General features: G+C 38.6%; 1 protein-coding gene across 1 annotated transcript; it reads right to left on the reverse strand.

The window, feature by feature from the left end:
* Positions 1-13,044: 13,044 nt before the first annotated feature.
* LOC6603527 (40S ribosomal protein S19a) lies at positions 13,045-13,359 on the reverse strand. Its single transcript, XM_002028469.1, has one exon. The coding sequence runs from the start codon at positions 13,357-13,359 to the stop codon at positions 13,045-13,047; it is 315 nt and encodes a 104-aa protein (XP_002028505.1).
* Between the last annotated feature and the right edge of the window lie 1,523 nt (positions 13,360-14,882).

Genomic DNA, 14,882 nt, shown 5'->3' on the forward strand with positions numbered 1-14,882 from the left:
TCATGCAACATCTTGGTATTGTATAGTCTTTGATTAAACCCTGCGGGCGCTATGTCACATTTAAAAGTGTCGCCCGTGGGCTATAAGACACTGGGCGTTATGACATGCACCCGTATCTAAACAGGTTACGAATCATGAACGTATAAATTTGAGCCCGAAACAAAACAGTAAACGATGGTATGGGGGTTTTCAAGTAAGCCAAATGGCACAAATGTTTTCGCAACTGGTCGGAAACTGGTCAGGAATATCAATTCAGAGTGATAAATAACCATATTTTTGTTGCCAGCTATAAAAAAATTTTTAGAATCATCTTGAAAATATTTTCAAAAACAATAAAACCAAATTCCTTTTTTGTTAATAGTTAGACCAGAAACTTAAATAGCAGCCTATTTGTATAGTCACTCAGAAAAAGATATGCCAATCAAAAAACAAGGTTAGAATGATTCACTGTAAGAAATTGATAATTCTTAGAAAAAGCATATCGGATTAGCTTGCAAACGAAGAAAAAACTGACAGTGATATAAATTCATTGTTCTTCGGTAGCAGAAGGATTGACTCAAAACAAGGCGATTTGATATTGATTTAAAAAAAGTTGTGGGGAGGAACATTTTAAAGGAAAACATGCTTCCCTTTATAATTTTCGTTAATAATCAGTATTCAATTTAGTCGAGGTTTAGATCATAAATATTCATTGTACTCGTAGCTTCAGTCATGCGACTGGACACAGAGATTTCTTTGTGAGAAACTATTCTATTTCCCCCTGTGGTAATTCAGAAAAGCGTTATGCACCAGTATCACTATCGGATCCATCAGCCCGCTGTAGAACAGAAACAGAGAGGACCAGATGTTTGCAACGCACAGGAGGAAACTCGATCCTATACAATTATATAATATACATATGTATATACATATGTATATGCAATCTTATGATTTATGTAACTCATACAATCACTTAATTTTGCGGTTTCAACTAAAACGATCCGTTTTCATTGTTACGTGCTCTAGTTTTCGCCACTTATTGTCATCGATATTTTTCATTTTCTCATGTTCGGTAAAGCGAACATTTTAGTGTGATAGGAGCGAAAAATTTAAGATACCAAAACGCAAAATGTCAGGGCAAAGAATTATAATTAGTTATAAAAAATGCACAAGCTAATTGCTGTGTCAAATAAATGTTAATGCAGCATTCGTTTTGTTGTTGTATAAAATGGACTTTGCTTTTCGTTTCAGTTAAATTTGAGCAAATTTTAACATCATTAATACTGTACGTAGGGTTTTTATGAAGAGTGCAAGAAATTAGGGGCTGCTGCAGTACCCTGGAAGTAACTTTGAGAGGTTTAGAAGACACTTTGAGACCTGGAAAAATGTAGCTCGAAATCTAGCTAATGGGATTGGACGGAAACTCCAAAAGGTCAGGTTTTTGTGCTAGTAAGTTTCTTTAAAAGCTTTTTATGATGCAAGAGGTAAGCTTGAATAAATCCATGCTGAGATGAAGATAAATATGTGGAAGTTATTTACGATATGTTGAAATGTTGAAATAATTTCTTGTGGCGACATTCTTTTACCAAAGACTAAACCAAAGACTGACAATATGGTCTTTATAAGATAGTGAGGACAAAGAAACGGTTTTTATAGCGGACAGGTGTTGTACGTACACACTTGATCATAATAATAGGTACACACATCTACGTAAACTTTAACATAACAAAAAGCAGTTGTATTCAATATTTGAAACTTAAAATTAGTTCTCAATTATACCAACAGTATTTGTTTTCAATAAAATAAACTTTATTATATTATAGGATAATGTTATAAAAGAAAATAGAGCAATTTGTACTTCAGAGTCAATGTCAGGCTGCTCAAAATGATAGGTACACTTCAAGTTTTGTTATGAAAAAAGTTTGTTAACTGATTATTATTATTTTTTTGTTGCGTAAATGGGATTTATAGTCAATATCCGATGTGTCCACCTTTATTTTTTGTCACCTTTATAATTATTTTTGGCGTACTTGTAATAAGCGTCTGGCAGGTGTCTCATACCACAATTTTTGGACGCCCTCGCATAATTTTTAATTATTTGAAAATGAAAAATTAGCTAATTTTGTTTCGTAAATCTCCCCACAAGTTTTCGATTGGATTTAAGTCGGAAAATTTAGGAAGCCACTTTAAAACGTCTATTGTTTGGTCCTCAAAAAAGTTGGTCAAAAGCTTAGATGTGTGCCTTGGGTCGTTATATTACTTAAATACCCAATGGAAACTCATGTTTTCTTCAGCATAAGGTAGCATAACTGTCTGCAATCTGGGTTTGTATTGCTCAGCGTCCATTCTGTTCGTTGTCAGGAAAAATGGACCTACGCCGTACCAGGATGAGCAGCCCCATATCTTTAACTGGCACCTCCATGTTTGAGAAATTTGTTTTTGAAACATGGATCAAAATTCTTTCGTTTAGGGCTTCCTACATTGTTTTCACATTCATTCCCTAATAAATTTATTTTAGTTTCGTCGCTCCAAAAAAGGCTTCTCCACTTTTTCTCTCCGGCGCATCCTGCGCAGTCTTTATGATCTTTAGCAAAAGTTTGCCCCATGGCTAGATTTTTTTGACGCGTAAGTGGGACCTTTCTTTCTATTCTGCTTGGAACGCTGGCTTGTTGTAGCCGTCTACGGATCGTTGGAGCACTAACTTCTAGTGCACTTTCTGATGCAATAGCCTTTGACGACTTAAATGGGTCCTTATTCCTCAAAGAAAAGTATGTAGTGGTCAAGTGTTATGGTTGTTGTCTGTGGCTTTCCGCGAGTTTCCTGACTAGGTTTTAATTTTTAAAGCATTGTAACAAAATTATGAGATCTTTTCATTAATTTGGCAATGGCCCGAAGAGATTGGCCTTCTTTTTTCAGACTAAGAGCCAATTGGGCTGTACAATAATACTTTCGGCCTATTCTTGTAAGAAAAAAATAATTATTTGTTTATATTTAGACTGTTGTTAAATGAAATGGATGTTTAATTGCCAAAAAGTCAAGAATTTCCAAATTATTCACTTGATATTCAAAATTTACTGACACTGTACCTATTATTTTGATCAGCCATAATGTGATGTCAACTCGCAATTTCGCTTAAAGCTCTGTTATTCGGCGGTATGTATATCGTTATATCAGAAGTCGGTGAAGGTGGATTTTTTTAAAAAGTGATGAATATAGAAAAGCCCGGAAGAATGCAAAACATTCGTTCGTTCTCTTTCGCAGATCAGGCGCGTTTTTGTTTGCGCTCCGCATATTTTCCCTTTGTTTTGCATAAACAGCCGGTGTTTTCATCAATAAACTTTAATTAACTCCCTAACCAGCCTAAAATCTTGAAATCTGATCTATTCCGCGAGTGCATGCCTTATGATTTGTGTTTAAACATTATTTATTTAACTTTTAATTTTTCGGCGTCGGCTTGTCGTGTTTCTGTTGTTGCCGTGAGTATGCATTACAGCTCTCGTCTCTCGTCTTGTTGCTTTTGTTGTTTGATCACTCTCTCGTTATCACCTCAACTTTAATAACTGTTCTTTCTCTCTCGCTCTCGTAACTTTCTGTTCAGTAGCTCTCTTTCTCTCATTAGCTGCTGCTGCACCTGTTCTCGTCTCCTCCTATTAGCGTTTGTCTGGCACACTGGTTGTGAGGCATGCCGGGCGGTTGAAACTGACATGGTCATATTTATGAGGCAGACGAGGAAGGGCCTTAAGGAGCTGACCGTTGAGTTTAAAAAGCCATGGAGTCTCAATTTGGCAGTCTTATTGAGTCTCCGAGGCGTAAAAGGGTCACTCCGCGGGATCTGCTGCCGAATTCATCGCTTTGGAGAACGTGCAGCCAAGTACATCTGCAGCGTCCATGTCCGTGGTGTCCGCAAGTTCGCTTGTTGTCCCGTCTATCCGAGTCCCACCAGTGATAAGAAGTTCCGGACCTCCGGATATTGCCACCACAGGAACTAGGCCTGTGGTGACTAAACCACTGGTGGGAGTCCCACCAAACGACATGTTTTTATTTCACGTCTGGCCCCTGACCTCACATCTAATGATGTAATTGCTTTTATTCAAAACAAAATAAAATCCGGGGGTTTAAACGTGGAGAAATTTAACTTCTCTTATGCCAAGGAGATATCTTCGTTTAAGAAAGGCATCTCCCTAAGTCAATTTGACACCATTTGCTCCGCCAAATTTTAGTAAAGTATCAGATAGTCAGAGGGTTACGTAGTAAACTCAGCATTCTTTTCCGGGATAGTGTTGCATTTGCTTCCCACGTTATTTTGTTTACTAAAACCTGGTTAAAGCCGGACATTCTTAGTTCCGAGGTTTTGGCAGGTCAGTACACAACTTTTAGAAAGGACCATTCGTCTCGACGTGCAGGAGGGATTCTGATTGCAGTGGACTCCAAATTCACCTTGGAACACTTTACAGTCCTAGTTTAACAGTAACTGGAATTCCTGTGTGTAAAACTAATTCTTCCCTCTTTTGCTATATTAATTACTCTCGTTTTTCTCTGGGCCATAAACAGTTTAACTGCTTCGTAAACAGTAAGCGTAGAACGTCCGCACACCCATCCTCGCTATCATTTTGTAATACGTCGGCAAATAATGATCAGGCAATTGCCGATCTTTTTGCCCAGTTTTTCTAAACCACCTATTCTGAGGAAAGCTACTCTGGTCATCCATATCCATACGGTTTATATAAGTCGTACGGCATTTTCAGTCCCTTGTTAAATGAACGTTCTCTACTTCATGATCTTTGACTAGTTATGCCGGTGTTCTCACCGGGTCCAGACGGGGTTCCAGGCTGTGTACTCAGGTACTGCGCCGAGGCACTGTGTGGACCCTTGCTTAAACTATTCACCCTGTCCATCGATTCTTCTTGCTTCCCACCGATCTGAAAGGAATCGTTTATCTGACGCAAAAAATTAAAGAGGTATAGCAAAGTTATCCGCTATTGAGAAGGTTTTAACTGCGCACTGGCAACGTCTCCGCAAGTCACTTATATATATTTCCAACTCAGCATGGATTTATAAGGCGGCGATCAACCACCACGAACTTGTTAGAGTTTACCTCTTTCATTATTACAGGCTTTCAAGGTAACTTACAGACGGATGTTATTTACACCGACTTTAGTAAATCATTCGACTCTACAAACCATTCCCTTTTAGCGCATAAACTTGACCTTTTAGGGTTTCCGCCCAACCTCCTGAATGGATTTCTTGCTATCTTTGTTCCAGGTCTCAAAGAGTCCTCTTCAAAAACTCCCTCTCTTTACCAGTAAAGGTTTCTTCGGGAGTACCAAAGGGCAGCCATCTAGGCCCCTTACTCTTCACACTCCTTATTAATGACTTGCATTCAGTATTAACATACTCTCGAGTACTTATGTATGCGGATGATGTTAAACTCTGTGTCCAGTATAAGGACATTTCATTTCATTCTCGCTCGCAGTCCGATCTCAATAACTTTCAGTCATGGTGTTGTGCAATCTTGTTACACCTTAATGACTTGGGTTTACAAAGAGGTGGTCAAAGGAATTTTACGACCCCTATATAACAAAGACTCTCTATACCTCGCTTGTTCGTCCGATCTTAGAACACGGCTCCTGTGTATGGTGCCCTCAGTACAAAGTACACCAGGACCGTATAGAATCAGTACAGAAAAACTTTTTACTCTTTGCTCTGCGGGGCCTTAACTGGGATGAAGGTGTGAGACTCCCATCTTACTCTAGTAGACTGCTATTAGTAAACCTCCCACCCTTAGTTAACCGTAGAAAAATGCTTGGTGTGATTATTATGCACAACTTGATCAGGTTGATCAACTTGATTATACCGTTGTTCCTTCCACTTTGTAGATCGAATTATTCCTTGCATGAACCGTTTAGGGTCTTATGCTCAGATTATAATTCCCTCTACCATATTATATCCAATATATCCAATATATATGCAGTCATTGCATGTCAACGTCCAAGAAAAATATAGAGAATCGTTCTCAAGTGAGATTCTGAATCCACTGAAATCAGAACCATTCCTTTACAACTGTAGTGCAAGCCACAATGGCTTGGATATGGCATCACTAACAAGGCCTATATGTTGGAATGTTGAAATGGCTCATTTGATATGGACAGTTATAACCAATAAATTTGTTTTGTCCCCGACTTATGTGACTCGTTAATTGAATTGATCTGATCATTCATTTTATAGTGATTAATTAATATAGTACGCCACCAAATACCCAAATTCTTATTTATTGTTAAAAGTACGGATCTTTACTTTTTACTCTATGATGAACTTACAGTGCCAGTGACTGACCAGTACCTGCCAGTTAGTATTGGGCAAATATTGCTCATTTTGGTGAACATGTTCACTTGTTCTTTTTTAGTAAGTGAGTCAACTCACTCATATTGCTCACTTGCTCTCTTAGATTGCTCAGTTACTCACTTGCTGTGTTGCTCACTTGCTCAGTTGGTGACTTGCTCTCTCAGTTGTTCACTATTCATGCACAGATGGTTCCAAATTTCACTATACTTTCGAATTAGCGACATACTGAATTTTTGAAAGAGTAAAAAGCTTTGCCGGTAATACAAAAAGTGTGAAGTAAACGTAAATATCAGCAACAGCTGCCAGATCGCAAAATGCCCTTTGAGGAGCAAAATTACGCAAAAAGTGAGTAGAGAACAAATGAACAACAAAGAACAAGTGAGCAAAAAAGAACAAGTGAACAACAAAGAACAAATGAACAACAAAGAACAAGTGAACAAAAAAGAAAAGCTTGGAAGGAACATGTTCAGTTGCTCACTTAAGTGAACAACTCTTTTTTGTTCACTCACTCATGAGCAACACAACACTACTGCCAGTGTCTGACCTTATTTTTATGACCTTTGAATTTAATTATGTATTGACTTCTATACTTATCACTTTCTGTACAGACTTCTATAAAGGAATATTGACCCAGCAAAAATAGATACTGACATTACAATGCTCAACTAGACATCAGAGCATTCTACTGACATTAGAATGCTCTGATGTCTAGTTGAGCATTGTAATGTCAGTATCTATTTTTGCTACATAAAATGTTATCTGAGAATCTTCAAACAGATATTTACTATCTTTGCTGTGCAAATGTACCTATTAAAAGAAAGACAGGCGTACAGATAACTCCTGGTTCCACCATGACTGTAAAATGATAATTCAATCAAACAAAATGACGCCTTTAAAAAGTTTAAGGGCTGAAACTATTTGTTATTAATTAGGACAAGTCACTAAAAATTGGGCTTTCTATGCGTAAAAGTGTAAAAACGCTGTGTGCAGAAAGCAATACTTCCAAATTGATTAAATTAATTATTGAATTAAAAAAATTGCTATTGGCAATGAAACAGGAATTTTCAGTAGACCTGGGCGTTAATGAACGGAATAAAAGATGTGCACACTTAGTAATACCTGACTTCCCAGCAATCGTGTATCTTATTCTAATTCTGTTCCTAGCCTTAGTTCCTGTTGAGTGATATGATATTTTATAATATTCTTCCCAAATTTTCTGAGAGCAATTGCTCACAATTCTGACGGAAACGTAACATTCCTAACTCTTCCGGAATACACTAATTCTATTGACTTAGTTAACTCTGGAACCATCATGGCAAAACTTGATTCTTAAATTTATCTGACTCCGCTCTGCGGGTGTGGGGCTCAAGGGTTAATGCAAAGGATCTGCTGATAGTATGGTTCGACCATAATTTAACGGTAAAATGTGAATCCGGGAGGTTTTGTTAAACGGCTGCAGCGACGATATTTTTATTTTTCCTTATCTTTATTTCCTTTCCTTGAGTTTTTAAAGTTCAAATTTCGAATGAAAACCACCACAAACGAGGGGAACGTTGTGAGTCGCTGCTACGGCCGCGACTCTACATTTATACCCGATACTCAGTAAGTATGGCTCCCGTCCGCCAGAGGTCGCACACATTGACGACAAAGAATGCGTTAATCACAGTAGTCTGGATACAAAATTTTGACGGCTCAATCGTCTCGGCTATTGATTCTGATCAAGAATACATGTACATATATACTTTATGGGGTCGGAAACGCTTCCTTCTAGGCGTTACACACATCTACTTTCCTCACCAATTTAATGTACCCCTATACTCATTTCAAGAATCGTGTATAAAAAGACAAGAAAATAAACGCAATCTACTGAGATACATATGTATGTACATACAGAATACACAGAATTTGCAATTCCTCCCTACATAGAGAGATGGCAACATACGATTTATTTTAAACAATAGTTTAATATACTGTATAATTCCAGGTATAATTTTATGTTAATTAAAAGTATTTTTTCTAATTCAAGAGTATACAATCAAATGCAAGAGATAATGATGTGGTGGTCCTAATGTTTACATATGTATGTATGTATGTAATATGCAGCAACATATTCATAATCACAATCTGAACTTTTGTGTCTTTGGTGCCCACTCACCGAAGGAAGTCCTCTAAATCTGGGTTCAATGTATTGAAAACGGTTACTAAATTTAAAAAAAAACCTCATTTGGATTCCAGATGATATAAAAAAAACTATAAGATCAGTTGATATCCCGCCTAAGCTCTTTGTCATCTCACGGTCTTTTTTCTCCGATTTTCCATATCATTCCATGGAATTACTTTTTTTAACCGATCTTTTCTAAGAAAGCTATTATAAATAGAAGTCTATGTATATGCAACATTTTAGTAACGACTAGTTTACATAGAAAAAAGACGGACAGAAAGTATTGCGCTATGTATGTATGTATATATAAGCTTGAATTTTCCCTTTTACAACTAACTAACCAATAACTAAATCATACGACTATATTTATATCAATACAAATGTAAATACAATGCATGTATTTTGAACAAGTTTCTCTTTTCGCAATGTCGACTTAAATATGTACATATGTACGTACATACATATGTACATTTAATTTGCATATAAACAGAGCAAGGACCACTAAATGTTAATATGCTTATTCATCTGCGTTCCAAAAATTTTGTAAAACTGAATAACATCCTACAGAGTACTATGTACATATACGAAATTTTGTACTTCTATAGTTTCTATGTTGTAAAAAATAGTCATTCATATGTATATAAAGCTTCAAAACAAAAAAAAATTATAAAAAACATACGTATGTACATATGTAAATACATAAGCATGTACTTCTTATTAAACTTTTTACATTTAGTATGCAAGTTATTAATTTTTGTTAAATTGTGAACAAAGTAAAACAAAGTACATACTGCCCAAACATACAATTATATTTATATGCAGAACTTACATACATATGTACATACTATACATAACGTTACATACATATCTACATATGTACATGTGTATAACACGTACATTAACTGTATGGTATAGAATTTATCGAGACAATTCATAAAGTATATTTTCTATATACGTATGTATATGTGTACATATGTATGTTCATATGACTTATAGCATAGCATACAATTTTGACCATTGTAAAATTTTTTTGATGTTTTTGTTTATGCACCTATGTATGTACTTGCATATATAACACATACTCATTAGTTTTCATTAAAAAATAAATGGTGTTACACACATAATTGAGTTCATGATTTGGGTTTTATGTATTTTTAATAACTACTTAAAAATACACGATAAATTATGCACTCACATTACTTCCTTCTTTTTGATTTTCTTTGAACAAAAACAAAACAACACATAAAATAGTAAAAGAAAATATTACGTAGAAACGATGGGATCATGGAACTTGGAAGGGATGCACACATGTATGTGTATATTTTTGTGATGTGGTACTTTTACTAAAGGGTCTTACACACTAACATACTTCTGAAAGTGAAGTGAAATCACTTTTTAAGTTAATGCATACCATATTTAAATAATTTTAGTAATTTATATTTAGTCAAAAATTAATATATATTGAACATAAAATTTTGTGTTATACCCGATACACAAAAAATATAGTTTTATATCAAATTTGTGTAAATACATGGAACAACCAAAGCATATTCCGACCTCATAAGGTTTATATATTTTGGTCAGTTTCAGTAGCCGATTGTCTGACATATTCGTCTGACGTCTAGTTGTCAGAGAATATATTAATTTTGAAGAATCTGCAGATAGCACTAAAACAAAAAGAGCACTCGATGGACCGCGATTTTTTAAGAATTTACAGTACGTGAAAAAACTATTTCGCGGTCAGACATATCCCTTTTCCCACATCTGATTTTGAATAAAATATTTTGGGGAAATGAAAGATCGACACACTTCTGAGGATTTTGCCCCGTGTTCTACCGCTTGGACAAGCCCAAGAGCTGGAAAGGAATAGAATAGGTGTTCCACAATCTACGCCAAAAATAATTATATGGTGAGCCCAGCCTGTTTGCGTGGGTATCTATTTACCAATTTCCTGTGAGGGGACGTATGACTGCGTTGCACCTCTTTCTGCCAAGTTTGCAGAGCTCAGAGGTATGCTATTTATGGTCGGCAATGTTTGCGGAGCTATGCGACTTTGTATCACCAATTGCCACATATTAACACACAATATGCGACAACAAGACTACAATTGGTCATTGTCATACGAATATCCTTGCCCGGGACCCATATAAGGCTGATGGCATAGTGCTGAGCCATCTCGTGAAGAGATTTGCGGCAGTCTGGCAGAGTGGCCGATTTCGAGCAAATCGCATTTAGTGATCGCAGCTTAACTTTAGCTATAGATGTTTACCCGAGTTTCCATGACGATATCTGCTTGAATGCGGTTCACAGCTTCCCTGACTGCTATGACTTCCGCATTGGAAGACGTTACAGTGATCTGGGATCTGCCCAGCTTATGTTCTGTTTTGTAAGCATGTGATTACATAAGCTGGGCTTACTGCCCAGCTTCAGCCCGTTTAAATTGCCAGGCCCGGACCAGGTAATACCGGCCTAACCTCAGAAGGCCGGGGACACGGCCATCAACTGGCTAAAATGTATCTTTAGGAAGATACTGGCGGTATGTACAATACCACAAGCTTGACTTAAGGCTAGGATAGTTTTTATTCCTAATGCAGGCAAAGCCTCACACTCAACCCCGAAAGACTTTAGACCCATCAGTTCATCGTCTTTCCTATTCAAAACCTTTGAGAGTCTTATCGGGTTACAATTACGGACAACCATAAGTCCCCAGCTGTACTCAAGTGCGCAGCATGCCTCCCGGAAAGGAAAATCTGCTAAAACGGCACATCATGAAGTTATCTCGAGTAAAGAAAAATTTCTGCATCTCAAAGAATACTCACTAATAGCTTTTCTCGATATCGAGGGAGCCTTCAACAATGTTGTACTGGGCGCCACTACAGAGGCCCTGACTGACCTGGGGATGGACCGTCACTTGGTGATGCTCATTGATCAATTGCTCATATGCAGGATGGTGACATCATCTCATGACATGTCACAGAGCCACCTGACAAAGTGGTGTCTCCTCTTCTGGGGAACACAGCAGTCAATAAGATTCTATGCGACCTGGAAGGGGCGGGCTGTAAAGTGGTGGCATACGCGGACGACGTTGCAATTATCCTCGCGGGGAAACACCCCCAAACACTCTGCGACCTAATGACCGCAAAGCTTGCTCGACTGTACAGATGAACAGAATCGCGCGGATTGGGATTAAATTTCCCGAAAACGTAACACGTGTTATTCACAAGTAAATACAAGGTTCCGCCCGTCAGCCCCCAATACTAAATGGATGCAGGCTCTGCTTCAGCGAGAGTGCCAGTTACTTAGGGTTGGTAATTGACAAAAAGCTTAATTGGACGAGCTGGCCATATCTGGCACTACAATCCCCCTTCTCCTAGACAAGGAGGATATCTGTATGCCAATGGCAACCTGTAAGCTTATTGTAAAAGAGCAATTCAAGCGGCTAACAGACGATATGTGGGTAAACATGGCCGACCATGGACAAGAAGCGCACCTCCGAGCTCTGCAAGCTAGGCAGGAAAAGGTGCAGCGTAGTCATACGTTTCCTCACGGGATACTGGCTAATAAGCACCCACGCTAACAGGCTTGAGGACCCACAGTATGATTTTTGCAGTAGCTGCAGAGACGAGAAAGAAGAGGAGACAGTGGAACACCTGTTCTGCTCCTGCCCAGCTCTCAGCAGAAGAAGGCTATAACACTTAAGTTCTGCTTTTCTAACCGACATCCCGGAGATGTCTACACTATGTCCCAGAAAGGGCGCTAACTTTATAAGAGCATCTGGCTGGGACAACTGCTGACATGAAAGCTCCCTTTTGCAGGATGGGACTGATCCCAAGCGGTACCATAATGGGCCGGAATCGGCCTAGCTGTGGCGGGCGCCGATCGAGCCTGGCAACCGCCTCTACCTAACCTACCAAACAGTTATCCAGTCTAAAAACCTTAAAATCTTGGACAAGACGTTTAAAATTTCAAGAAGTTGGTTCTCCTACTTCTCACTCTCGATATGTAATAGCCCGGTCAATCTTTTCAGTTCTTAATGCTCAATGCTGTAAGAACTACCTTTCTCGATGCAGGATACGTTTTTCTCAGGACCCAGAACAGTTTTACAGTTTTCTGAGGAAAGCTACTCTGGTCATGCCGTACCGGCATTTTCAGTCCCTTATTAAATAAATGTCCTCTAGTTCATGATCTTCGACTAGTTAAGCCAGTGTTTTCACCGGGTCCAGACGGGGTTCCAGGCTGTGTACTCAGGAATCGTTTGTAATTCTTCTCCATAAAAAAGGTGGCAAGTCTGACGCAAAAAATTATAGAGGTATAGCAAAGTAATCCGCTATTCCAAAAATGTTTTAGAAGGTTTTAACGCCGCACTTACAACATCTCTGCAAGTCACTTATATCTCCAACTCAGCATGGATTTATAAGGCGGCGATCAACCACCACGAACTTGGTAGAGTTTACCTCTTTCATTATTAAAGGCTTTCAAGGCAACTTACAGATGGATGTTATTTACACCGACCGTAGTAAAGCATTCGCCTGTAAACCAAATAAATAATAAATGCTTACAAATTATAGACTTCGATTGGATGTGCAATCCACTTTTAGTTGGGAGTGACAGGGGGACCCCGTCTGCTTGGCAGTCTGCTTGACCACAGTCTGGTTGGCGATGCGATCCAAATCCCGCTGTGCGATGGAGCTGAGCTTGCGGCCACCCTCTGGTTGCTTTTCGACACGGCGGGCGTGCTCGAGGGCCTGGAGAGTCATATGGGCGGCACTATCAACGGCACGGCAGTAACACCATTGCGCTTGCGACCACCATAGATCTTGGTGATGCTGCTTAAATTTGGTCGTCTTTATTCTGTCCATTTGGTCCTCCACCTTCATTTTCCACAGAGATACAAGATCAATGGTTTTATAGACGGTTCTGATGCGGAGAATAACGTTAATGGAAGCTGTCAGTCAGGCGCTTACTTTTAAAGCTTCGCTCTAAATAGGCACTTAATAAATGACGAAAATGGCTCCAAAAAGACGAAGTCTACGGTTTTTCAGGGCCATTGGAAGAATAATTGGGAAACCGACGTCTCTTCCTCGTTCTGACAGCTCTGCAGAAGGTATTGTGGGAAATTCCCAGAGATTCACATACAGTAATCTGATCTTTCTGGTAATTGTGTAAGTCTCGTCAAGATTTCCGAGCGTCCAAACGCAGATGTCTTCCATAGTCTTTGTACTCTCATTCTGAAAGCGGAAAGTGCGGTCACCTTCTTTCCTATGAGATATACGGGATGGAGGTCCAGCACGGTATCTAGGGCTTCACCTGGTGTTGGGCGTAACACGCCAGTTATGCATAGCTCTGCCATGTGTAAAACTCTTTTAAGTTTTTAAGACACGGTTTTATACCCGATAGTCAAAATGCGAATGATTCCCGCTATATATTTGCGTCCACCAGTTGGCTATCGGATAGTCGAACTGGCGGATCGGGTCCATAGAATGACTAAACTAGAATTGATTTTTTTGTACTTTATTATGATAAGCTTTATTAGTTTGATCTTCTTTTTTTTGTTTTCGTCGTACCCCGACGGATATTACTCAATTATTTTAATTGTCGAGGGGCACAAACATCTGTTCTCGGCCCAGGTCTCCGCGTAAGTGTTTTTCGTTCGGCGCTCTTGCGCTCGGGAAACCACGCTGCCGTCGATCGAATAAGCGTACGAATAAGTGTGGGGAATAAAGTGTCAGCGTGGGATTGGCTGTCGCCTCGCGAAACGTCGCGAAGAATTAAGTGCAAGGGAGTGGGAGTTTTTTTGACATATTTGTTGTGAGGTGTTCTTTGAGCTAAAGAAAGGTACATATGTCAAAAAATATGAGAATGAAGCGGCGCACAGTTGGATATTCAGCTTTCGAAATTAATAACTTCTGAAAAAAATAAAGATATCTTCATGAAACCGACTGCATTTGAAAGAAAAATCTTTAAAAATGTAATGTGTTTAAGTAAATTATGCTACATTGTCTAAAGTGTCACTATAATAAGTTAAAGTTGTTTTTTTATTGCCGGTGCATATTTCCCTATGTAAAATGTTCAATTTTTATTTTTTTTACATCGATAAAGTACTTTTGTTCAGGCCAGCAGGAGATGATTGCCGCGCACTGTGCCAACGCCGGGCGCTCCGGTCCCAACTTGCGCTCGCGCATGATGCAATTATACAAGGTGGTCTCGTCGGCAAAAGTCAAAAGTAATATTTAAATTTTATGCAGCCAGTAATAATTTTTCGTCAACATTTTTATACCGGATACTCAAAATGAGTATTGGGGTATATTAGATTGGTGGTGAAAATGGATTTGTGTAACGTCCAGAAGGAATCGTTTCCCACTCCATAAAGTACATATATTCTTGATCAGCATCAATAGCC

This window comes from Drosophila persimilis, unplaced genomic scaffold (genome assembly GCF_003286085.1).
Source record: "Drosophila persimilis strain 14011-0111.01,24,50 unplaced genomic scaffold, DperRS2 tig00000124-arrow-pilon, whole genome shotgun sequence".
Lineage (NCBI taxonomy): Eukaryota > Metazoa > Arthropoda > Insecta > Diptera > Drosophilidae > Drosophila > Drosophila persimilis.

What these genes read in the sequence shown, in the direction of transcription:
- LOC6603527 (XM_002028469.1), bottom strand. Translation starts at nt 13,359, where the DNA reads ATGAAGGTGGAGGACCAAATGGACAGAATAAAGACGACCAAATTTAAG.